This window comes from Chamaea fasciata, unplaced genomic scaffold (assembly GCF_029207755.1).
Source record: "Chamaea fasciata isolate MVZ Bird 193981 ecotype frontalis unplaced genomic scaffold, bChaFas1.0.hap1 SCAF_2, whole genome shotgun sequence".
Classification (NCBI taxonomy): domain Eukaryota; kingdom Metazoa; phylum Chordata; class Aves; order Passeriformes; family Sylviidae; genus Chamaea; species Chamaea fasciata.
The window spans coordinates 116,764,407-116,775,550 of NW_027094087.1; the positions used below are offsets into that span (position 1 = coordinate 116,764,407).

Sequence of the window (11,144 nt, forward strand, 5' to 3'; positions counted from 1 at the left end):
CCCTGCGGCTGCTGGAACCCCCAAACCCTGGGCTGGGCCGAGAGGGTCTCGAGGCTCCCAGCTCCTACCGAGCCCGGGGGGCAGCTCTGCTGGGGCTGGGGGCCGGCCGGGAGCAGCGATGGTGACACAGGGACACCCGTGTGGACCGGGCTGATCCTGGACAGCGTCACAGCCATTTCCTTTGGTAACACCTCCAAGGCTGAGTCCAGCCTGCGCCTGGTCCCCCCGTGTCCCCAGCCCAGAGGTCTGAGTGCCACATGCAGTCATTCCTTGGACACCTCCAGGGTTGGGCACTCCAGACTTCCCTGGTGCCACTGGCAGCCCTTTCCATGAAGAAATTCCTCCTGATGTCCAACATGAACCTCCCCAAGCACAGCTTGCAGCTGTTTCCTCTTGTCCTGTCTCTTATTCCCTGGGAAGGTCCCCCCTGAGCCTCCTTTCCCCAGGCTGAGCCCCTTTCCCAGCTCCCTCAGCTTCTCCTGGGGCTTCAGACCCTTCCCAGCTCTGTTCCCTGCCCTGGACATGCTCCAGTCTCTCTTGCAGGACCCAGAACTGGACACAGCCTTCAAGGGTCTTGCAGTGCCCAGCACAGGGGACAGTCCCTGCCCTGGGGCTGTGCCCACACTGCGGCTGGGACACTCCAGATGCCATCGGCCTCTTGCCCACCTGGACACACCTGGGCTCGTGTCCAGCCGCTGTCACTACCAACCCCAGGCTCTTTCCCAGCTCTCCAGCCCCTCTGTCCCCAGACGTAGCAGGGAGTGGAAGAAGACCCAGCACTTGCCCTGTTGACCCTGACACTGCTGGCCTTGGCCCATTAGTCCAGCCTGCCCAGATCCCTCTGCACAGCCTTCCTGCCCTCAGCAGATCCACATCCCAGCCAACCGTGTGTCCTCCGTGAACTCACGGAGGACACACCCCACTGCTCCATGCAGATCATTGATAACTCTGTTGGACAGCAGTGAGCCCTGGGGAGCCCCAGCAGTGCCTGGCCCTCCTGGATGTGGCCCCATTCCCACCCCTCCCTGCGCCTGGCCCTCAGCCAGGTGTTCCCAGCAAGGAGCACCTGTCCCAGCCAGGCTGCAGGTGCTCCACGAGATGCCAGGGAGACGGAGACGCTGCCAAAGGCTTTGCTGAGCTTCAGGCAGGCACACCCACGCCTGTCCCACAGCCACCAGGGTCACCCTGTCCCAGCAGGAGACCAAGTGGGTGAGGCAGGATCTGCCTTTCCCAACCCCTAGCTGGATCTGATGCCCTGGTTGTCCTGCCCATGCTGTGAGACCCAGAGGTGATCTGTTCTAGGGTGTTCCCAGATCTGTTCTAGGGCGTTTCCAGCATCAGGACCAGGAACAGGTGTGGACTTCCCTGGATCCTCCCTCCAGCCCTGCTTGGGAATAGGGTCACTGGGCAGGTCTGGGGCCTGGGAACCCCCGGGGGCCAGGGCTGGTGGGGAATGATGAGTAGGGTCTGGGTGAGCTCTGCTGCTGTCCAGGATCCCCCATGGAAGGCCAGAGCTGGTCAGGACCAGTCGGAGCAGCTCCGTGAGCTCTCCACAGCCCCTGTGGTATCCCCAGGGATCCACTGGCCCCAGGGACCTGCAGGGTCTGAGCGGCTCAGCAGGTCACTGACCACTGTCTCCTGGGTACATGGACCAGTACAGAACAGATCCTACTCCTAGTACAGACCAGTCTGACCCAGTCCAACCCAGACCCTGCTGCCAGCACAGACTAGTCTGACCCAATACAGATCAGTCTAACCCTGTCCCCAGTCCAGCCCAGATCAGTCCCCACTCCCAGTCTGTCCCTGTCCCTGCAGATGGGTCAGTGCTGGCAGAACGCCCAGGCCAGGCAGGCGCCCATGGTGCCACTGAGCTCCAGGCACCGTTCCTGTCCCTGCTTGGCCTGGCACTGTCTGGGGGTGCCCAGCACAGCTGGGAGGGCGCACAGGACATACGGGGGGCTCTATGGCAGGGTGTGTGAAGGACAGGCAGGGCTACGGGGCAGCACGGGGCCAGGGTACTTCCAGAATACTTTATTTTTACATACAGTTTTGTCAGCGTGCGGCAGCTGCCCCACAAGCCCTGGAGTCCCCCAGAGCTGTGGAGCAGCAGTGCAGTGGGGCAGCAGTGCCATGGGGCAGCAGGCACACACAGTCACCCCACAGCTGGGGAAGGGGGCTGGGGAGGTGGGGGGCAGCCCTCAAGGGGCATGGGGCTCTGGACTGGCCACTCCACAGCCACCCCCAAGCCCTTCCAGCGGCTCCCCCTGCCCATCATACCCCCCACACCTCGGGCACCCTGTCAGCTGGGGCAGCGGGATGCTGGCCCTGCCGTGGGGCAGAGCGAGGGGTCAGACCACGGCCCCCAGGCAGCCCCCACCCCACAGGACCCATCCTCGCCCCCCAGGCCCGGCTGCCCCCTGGGATAAAGTGCACATGAAGCCAGGATGGCGCTTGGGGGGCAAGCGAGGCCACGGGGCGGCCGTCTCTGCAGGCGCCCCGGGGCAGCTGCAGGCTCCCTCTGCCCGTGGTGTCCTGCCCGTCACTGCAGGTAGCGATAGGCCTTGAAGCAGTGGTTGCCCGAGTCAGCCACGACAACGTGGCCGTCGGAGGTGAGCGCCAGCCCCTGCGGCCCGTACAGCGGGTCAGCCGCCGTGTTGATGTAGGACAGGAACGAGCCCGCACTGTCAAACACCTGCAGGAGGTGCACAAGGATGTGCCCGATGGCCCCACGGCCCAGGGACACCCACCCCAATAGCCCCTGACGGCCCTAAGCCCAGGGGCCTCCAGGACTTGCAGGAAACACTCCCTGTGGGGGGACGTGGTCAAGATCCCCCCGCAGGTCTATTCCAGTTAACCCAAGACCCTTCTCAGTTGCTCCCAGGTCAGCCCAGACCCCTTCCCACTCCATCCCAGTTGCTCTCAGTTGGTGCAACACTTCCCAGTTCCTCCCAGTTGACCCTAGACCGCCACGGACCAGTCCAAGTTGACCTGAGGCCATTCTTTGTTGCTCCCAGTTGATGCCAGTTGCTCACAGCTGACCCTACACCCCTCCCAGCTGACTGTACACCCTGCAGACACTCTTCCCAATTGACCCAAGATCCTTTTCAATTGCTCTCACTTAAACCGAGTTGCTTCCTGGTTCCCTGCAGGGGCCCTCCAGCACCTCACCGCAGATCACGTGGGTCGGGGGGTCAGGGATGGGATGGGCCAGTGCTGGGCCCCTTGGCCTGCAGTGGGGGTGTGTGTGCAGGTAGACGTGTGCGTACAGGTGTGTGTGCAGGTACAGCTGTGCAGGTGCAGGCACAGGTGTCTGTGCAGGTACAGGTGCAGGTGTGCAGACAGGTGTCTGTGCAGGCACAGGTGTCAGTGCAGGTACAGGTGCAGGTGTGCAGGCACAGGTGTCAGTGCAGGCAGAGGTGCAGTTGTGCAGGCAGAGGTGTCAGTGCAGGCACAGGCGCAGGTGTGCAGGCACAGGTGTGGTACCTGGATGCGGCTGTTGCCCCAGTCAGCCACGATGATGTTGCCATTGCTGTCCACGGCCACCCCTGTGGGTGCGTTGAACTGCCCGTTGCCCTCCCCATGCGACCCAAACTTGAACAGGAACTCGCCCTCTGCGTTGTACACCTGGTGGGCACGGGGAGACAACACACGGGAGTCACGGGGGGCACTGCAGCCCCCCCGCCCAGAGGGATCTCAGCACCTGCCTGGGGCTGCGCTCACCTTCACCGAGTGGTTGTGGAAGTCGGTCACCACGATCTCATTCTTGTTGTTGACAGCCACAAAATGGGGTCCTGGGGAGTCAAAGGGGGCTCAGCCTGAATGGGGCACAGGGAACTCATCCCCAAGGCTGGGGGGCTCAGCCCTGAGAGGAACGGTGGGGTTCAGCCCTGGCCCCATGGCAGGAGCAGGATGGACCCAGAGCCCTGAGGCCTGGACAGAGCCCACAACTCAGAGCCCTCACGATGGAGCCACTGACAGAACCTGAGCCCAGAGCTCCAGCCCAGAACTGAATCCAGAACCCAGACCCACAGTCTGTATCCAGAACCAAACCCAGTGCCCCAGTCTAGGTCACAGAGCTCAGAACCCAGACCCTAACCCAGAACTGAGCCCAGAATCTGGAACCACATCCCAGACTGGGAACCAGAATGAAACCCTGAACTCAGAGTCTGGGATCTGAGTCCCAAGCCAGAACCCAGAGATAGAACCTGGAACTGGATTACCAGCCCAGAGCCCTGAACCTGATGCTGGACCCCAAACCAGACCCTGGCTCCCTGTCCAGACCCAAAACTCAAACCAGAGCTCAGAACAAGTCCTGAGCCCAGAACCTGAACCCACAGCCCAGAAATGGCCCAGAAAGCCTGTCAAGAACTGGAGCCTGGACCTGTCCCCCAAGCTCAGGGCATTCTCAGGGGTCCCAGTGCCACCAGCTGCCCCAGCAGTGTGGGGCACACAATCCTGCCCAGACTGGGGGTCCCAGGGGTACCTGCAAACTGGCGCTCAGCGGTGCCACGGGAGCCAAATCGTGCCACCAGCTTCCCGTTGGGCTGGAAGATGAAGACGCAGCAGGCCTTGTTGTCCACCACGATGATGTGCCCATTGCGGTCCACGGCGACGCCCTTGGGGCCCATCAGCCGCCCCGCACCCAGCTTTGTCTGGGGGGACAGAGGGGCGAGGTGAGAGGTGCCAGGGACCCCCCACCCCTCAGAACCCCGCATCCCTGCTTCCCCTCACCTTGAACTTGCCCTCAGGTGAGAAGACGCTGACCCAGCGGTTGTCGTAGTCGGCCACAATGATGTCGCCGTTGGTGTCCACTGAGACCCCCGTGGGGCGCTGGAGCTGCCCTGGGGAGCGCCCCCGCACCCCGAAACGCAGCCGGAACTGCCCCTCATTACTGAATACCTGGCAGGGCAGCAGGTCAGGGCAACCAGGAGGAACACCCCCACGCTTTGAAACACAGCCAGAACTGCCCCTCACTGGAGAACAACTGTGGGGGCCAGGAGGGAGCAGGGGGAGTCAGTGGGGGTCCTGGGAGAGTTGAGGGACCCTGGGAGGGGACCACACCTGCACACATTGGTTACTGCTGATGGGGTCAGTGGGGTCATGGGGATCCAGGGCTACCCAGGGGGATCTCAAGGGGGTCAGTGGGGGGGTCCCAGGGGTCCATATCTGCGTGCACTAGTTGCTGCTGTCAGGGTCAGGGGGGTCCTGGGGGATTTGGAGGTCCCAAGAATGTCCATACCTGCACGCACTGGTTGTTGCTGTCAGCCACGACGATGCGGCCGGCGCTGGATGTGGAGATCCCCTGCAAGTTGGTGAACTCGCCCTTCTCCCGGCCACGGCTGCCTGCAGGCACCGGTCAGGGGGACACACGGGGCCCCAGGAGAGCACTCACCACCCCGGTAGAGCTCTGCCACCCCCTGGGGCCCTCCACCACCACTCCAGAAAGCCATGAGGAGCCCAGGGAGGCCCCGCTGTCCTGGGGAGCCCTGGGGAGTCCCCATGGCCGTGGGAAGCCCTAACGAGCCCCCCATCACCCCAAGACGCCCCCATTGCGCCCGGAGCCCCCGCGCCCCCTGCTCACCGACGCGAAAGATGAGCTCGTCCTCGATGGGGTTCTCCTTGCGCTTGGCGCTGCCATACATGCTGGCGGGGCGACGCAGGGCCTTCTGCCGCACGTGCCCCCCGCCCGGGGACTTGACGCGGCGCTTGGCCTCCTCGGGGGACGGGGGCACGTCGCTGGGGCGCAGGGCGCGCGCGCGGAACGGGGAGCCGCGCACGGGCTGCCCATAGAGCAGGATGGACAGCACAAAGTCTCCCTCGGTGCGCGGCGTGTACACCAGCTCGTAGGTGCCGTTGCGGTTGTCCTGCACCTCGGCCTCGGCCGCGGCGCCGTCGGGGCCCGTCACGGCGAAGCGCAGGCGGGCGCCGCCGCTGCGCACCAGCGCCCCGTCCTTGTCCTTGGTGGTGACGCTGAGGGAGCAGGGCTGCCCCACCACGGCCTGGCGCAGCCCCTCGCCCGTGGCCACCGTGGTGTGCGCCGTGGCGCTGGTGGTCAGCAGTGCGCCCAGGTTCTGGATGGAGCGGCGCAGCCCCTCGGGCTCGGCGTGGAACTCAAGCTGCGCGTTCTCGTGCGGGTGCTCGGGGAAGGGCCGCGCCGCCAGCTCCCGCAGCCGCTCGCCCATCTGCTTCTGCACCAGCAGCACCTCCGTGGCCGAGCCGTGGTGCAGCGCCTGCTCCGTGAACGCGCAGCTGCTCAGGATGCTCTCCTGGCCCTGCCGCAGCACCTCCAGCTGCGCCTCCAGCACCTGTGGGACCAGAACATCACCTGTGGCACCGGGTGGGACCCCAGTGCCAGCACCAACACGTGAACCGCATCCCGGCCCTGCCGCAGCACCTCTGGCTGCGCATCCGCGCATCCTGCAGGGATGGCACATCTCTGTGGTGTCAGCGTGGGATCCCCACACCCAGCACCCCTAACCAATGCTCCACCTGCACCCCCACCTGCACCCCAGCCATGGCCACAACCCCAGCACTGGGGCTGCACTGGGACCCCAACTGTGGCACCAGCAGGGCCGCTGGCACCGTGGTATGGCTGGGACACCCACACACCCTCCCAGGAAGGGCTGGTGAAGGGCACCGAGGCACAAGTGTGTTACCTGCTGCTTGGCAGCACAGGTGGCCTCCAGGTCGCGCAGCAGCACCTCCCGCCGCTGCCGCAGCGCCGCCTCCAGCTCCTCGAAGCTGCTCCCGATCTCTGCCTCAGCCTCAGCCCGGCGTTGTCCCAGCTGCCGGCTGATCTCGGCCACCAGCCCCACAGCTGCCGCCAGCTGTGGGAGCCTGGGGAGACACAGAGACCCCCTGAACTCCCCACCAACCCCACCTGAACCCTGAAGCCCTCCACAGCACCCTCATCCAGCTGTGGTATCCTGCAGAAGGAGGACATGGGGACTCCCAGAACTCTCAAACCCCACAGTACCCCCGACGCCCTCGGCCATCCCTCCCCCTGTATCACGTGTGGGTGGCATCAAGCTGGTGCTGCAACCAGTGGGAGCAGGGCCACGGGGACCCCCGGGGACCCCCTGAGCCCCGTACCTGGCGCGCACAGCGTCGAGCTGGTGCTGCAGGGCCGCCTTGTGCTGCTCCAGCACATCGCGCAGCGGCACGGTGCGGTGGTCCCGGTGCTCCCGCCGCTCCCCCTCCGTGCACTCCCGGCACATGGCTGTCTCGCAGGGCTCGCAGTAGAACTCCATCACCTGCCACACCTGCGCTCACCTGCTGCCCCGTACCCCAGCCCACAGCACCCTGCAGCCCGCCCCAAACCATCTCCCGAGCCCACACAGCCTCTCCCAGACTCCCTGGACCACTGCAGCCTCCCCAGACCCCCTCTGGACCCCTTCTCCAAGGCCTGCATCCCTCTGGCCCCCTTGACCCTCACAGCCCTTCCAGATCCTCACAGACCTCCTTAGCCTTCTCCAGACCCCAGACCTGCTAAAGCCTTTGCAGCTCCTGCAGGTCCCCAGTCCCCCTGAGTCACATCGGCCCTCCCGGACACCCTGAGCCCCTAGAGTCCCCCCCAGCCCGTCCCCAGCCCCTCGGCCCCCACCTTTCCCTCGTGGTTCGGGCAGCAGAGCGGCTGCCCGGTGGCGGCGCCCAGGGGGGGCAGGGGTGCAGGGGGGGCCCCGCGGGGGTCGGGGTCCCGCTGCAGCACCTCCATCAGGTTGGTGATGAAGAAGTTGTTGGGCAGCGCCGGGACCCCCCGCTCAGGCAGGATCGAGGTCTGGCGGCACACGGGGCACGACAGGGACAGGCTCTGGGCCGGAATGTAGTTCTGCAGACACCTGGGGTCACAGGGGTCACGGGGGTCACTGGGGCCAGGGGTCACATGGGGCATGACAGGGACAGACTCTGGGTCGGGACATGAAGGGGGCAAGGACAGGAATGGGGGCTGAGGGGGCACAGGGGGTACGTGGGCACAGGGGGACAGATGAGGGGATGGATGGGGGGACAGGACCCGCTGGGGATGGGGGATGTGGGATGGCAGTGGGGGCAGAACAGGGGGATGAAGGGACAGATGGATGGACAGGGAAACAGGGGAATGGACAGGCAGGTTGATGCGGGGACAGAAGGGGGAACATACCACCTAGGGTTGGGGTCAGGTAGAGGGTGGGATGGACAGATGAACATGAGGGTCAGGGTGCAGGACAAGAGCACACGGATAGGCCTGGGGACAGGCAGTGGCACAGGGACAGATGGATGGACAGAGGGGCTGCACACAGTGACCGTGGGACAGGGGGCAGCAGGACGGACAGACAGGGCGATGAGGAACACAGGGAGAGGGGAGGAGGAAGATAGATGGGAGGGTTGGGGTGCAGGCAGAGAGCAGGGGGAGAGACACCAGGGCTGCACAGTGTCACCCTGGGGAGCAGGAGGGGGACAGACGGACGGACAGATGGGGGTGCTGCGCAGTGTCACACTAGGCTGGGAGACACAGATGGACAGACAGACAGGAGGGCTATGTGGTGTCACACCAGGTGGGGGAGCGGCAGAGGAGCAGGCAGTCAGACAGATGGACAGGACGGACATGGGGCAGCAGTGCCAGTGCCCCTGGGGAGATGGATGGATGGACGGACGGATGGAGTGGGGAGCTGGAGCAGGGCCAGAGGGCTCTGGGAGCACAGAGAGAGGGGGCCATCAGCAACAAGACCCCCCACTCGGGGACCCCAGCCACGGCGCCCCCAGCACCCACACTCAGGGGGCTCAGGGGCTGTGCAGCCCTCGCAGAGCAGTGGGGGGTGGAGGCAGTGGGGTCCCAGCACCTCCATGGGCCATGGAATGCAGGGGGGGCCCAGCCCCCACCTCTGGGAGCACAGGGAGGCTCGACCTCATCTCCCACTGGGGAGGGCAGGGAGTGCAGGGGGGCCGGGCTCACCACCAGCGGGGGCAGGGGGGGCTCTGCTCACACTGCAGGTCTAGGGGGTGCAACCAGTGGTGGTGGGGTACAGGCCCAGGGACAGGGGGATGCAGCAAGGCAGATGGGGGCTAGGTGCACTGGGGGGCAGAGGGGAGGGATGCTGGAGGGGGCACAGTCAGGACATGGAGGGTGCTTTGGGAGGGTCACGGTGGCGGGGCTGCAGTCAGGACTCAGTGGGGTGCAGGGGATGTGCTGGGGATGGATGCTGGTGGGGTGCAGAGGGCACGGGAAGGATGCAAGGGTGCTCAGGGACAGGGTGGGGATGGAGAGAGGGTGCCAGGGCACGGAGGGAATACTGGGGGTGCAGTGGGATGGAGGAAGTGCAATGAAGGGTCCCACCTCTCACAGAAGGTGTGCAGGCAGGGATTGGGTTCAGGGGGTGCAGGAGGGACTCAGGAGGGGTTCAGGAGGCCCCATCTCTCACAGAAAGCATGCAGGCAGGGATGGCATTTGGGAGGATGCGGGGGGCCTCGGGGAGCTCCGGGAGGTCCCACCTCTCGCAGAAGGTGTGCAGGCAGGGCAGCACCTTGGGGTTGCAGTAGCGGTCGAGGCAGATGCTGCAGATCAGGAACTGTTGGTCAATCTGCCGCACCACCGGGCTGGCGGGCTCATGGCGAGCCATGGTGGCTCCTCAGCCTGGGAGGCACACCACAGTGAGGGGCAGGCATCCTGCAACACCTCACGGGGCACCACAGCATCCCACAGCCAGCCCCAGCCCCAGCCCCCGGCGCCACACAACCCCCGCCCACCCCACAGGCTCCTGGTGGGTCGTGGCAGACCCTCAGCCTGAGAACGGGGGGAGTCTAAACGCGTGGGAGGCACTGCGTGGCACCCCGCAGCCCACCACTCAACCCACGGTGCCACGCAGCGCCCTGCCCGCCCCACAGCCTCCCAGAGCCACATCGGACACCCACCCTGAGGCATGAGGGCTCAGCACCCCGGGGCGCCCACAGCCCTGACCCACGGCACACACCCCGAGGCATCCCACAGTCCCTGGCCCCACAGACACCTGATGGGGCACACACGGGGACTCCCCCTGGCCCCCGCCATGCCCGCGACCGCCGGGCAGCCGAAGTCAGCCCCACACGCGCCCCCCACCCTCACACACGACCGCGCCGCACAGCACCGCCCCCCCTGCCCCTCGGAACCCACACATCCCGCAGCCCCCTCTGCTTGTGCCCCATGGCACCCGCCCCCATCCACGGTCTACCCCACAGGGCACCCACAGCACCCACCCTCCCGCCCCACGGGGCGCACCCCGACCCCACCGCCCTCCTCCTGAGCCCCCCGGCCCCCACCCAGCCCCCCGTCCCGCGGGACGCTCATCACCCCCTGTGCCCCACAGACCCCGCACCACCCGCTGCCCCTCGCTCCCCATCACCCCGCGTCCCTCGCCCCCTCCCCTCACCCCGGCCCCGCTCCCGGCGCTGCGGCGGCTCCGCGCTCCAGGCCCCGGCCCCGCCCCGGCCGCCATTGTGCGGCACCGCCCCCCCCCCCCCGCGGCACCGGGACCCGGCGGGGGCCCGGGGGGGGTCCCGCTCCCCGCGGGCCCCGGGGGGGCTCTCCCCGCGGCGATCCCGCCCCGCACGCCCCGCACACACCGCCCCGCGCCCCCGCCGCGGCCCCCCGCGCCCGGCCCCGCCGGCCGTGCGGGCCCCGCGGACCCCGGCCCCACTCACCCCCCCCGCAGCCCCCGCCCGGCTCCAGCCCGCGCCGCGGGACCCCACGGCGCATCCTCGGCCCCGGCCCGGGATGCGACAGGGAGGCGGCCGGGCCGGGCCGCACCAACCGCGCTCCGGAGGGGGAGGTAGAACCCGCCGCCGCCTCCCTGCTCCACGGATCCCGCCCCCGAGGACACCCCGCTCGGGGGCGGCGAGGCGTCGGTGCGGGGCGCCTCGCCGCCCCCGACTGGGGGCTTCGCGGGGAGGGTCCCGTGGGAAAGTGGGCAAAGTGACCCCTCGGCTCCCCCCCCAGCATCAGTGGTCTCGCCTGGGCTGTGGCTCTGCAGCTGGGGGGGGCTCCGCGCATCCAGGGGTACCCGGCTGTTGCCACGGCAACCACATCCCGACCCCGAATTTGGGGGGGCTGACCCCAAATTGGAGGGGGAACAGGACTGGGGAATGTGGGCACACACTGGTGGGTGGGGGCATGGCGGCGCGGGGGGTTACCAAGG

The 11,144-nt window shown here is 67.0% G+C and overlaps 1 protein-coding gene across 2 annotated transcripts; it reads right to left on the minus strand.

The window, feature by feature from the left end:
- Positions 1–2,009: 2,009 nt before the first annotated feature.
- On the minus strand, positions 2,010–10,723 carry TRIM3 (tripartite motif containing 3). 2 transcript variants are annotated; one of them, XM_066177264.1, is made up of 12 exons: positions 10,651–10,723; positions 9,466–9,607; positions 7,604–7,838; positions 7,093–7,253; positions 6,657–6,837; positions 5,582–6,305; positions 5,240–5,343; positions 4,732–4,899; positions 4,484–4,652; positions 3,721–3,791; positions 3,484–3,624; positions 2,010–2,692 (listed from the first exon to the last, which is right to left on the minus strand). In XM_066177264.1, the coding sequence occupies exons 2-12, from the start codon at positions 9,591–9,593 to the stop codon at positions 2,540–2,542; spliced, it is 2,235 nt and encodes a 744-aa protein (XP_066033361.1). In that variant the 5' UTR covers positions 9,594–9,607; positions 10,651–10,723; the 3' UTR covers positions 2,010–2,539. The 2 variants fall into 2 exon arrangements, with proteins under 2 accessions (XP_066033361.1, XP_066033362.1); XM_066177265.1 differs by lacking the exon at positions 10,651–10,723 and adding an exon at positions 10,380–10,411.
- Positions 10,724–11,144: the final 421 nt, after the last annotated feature.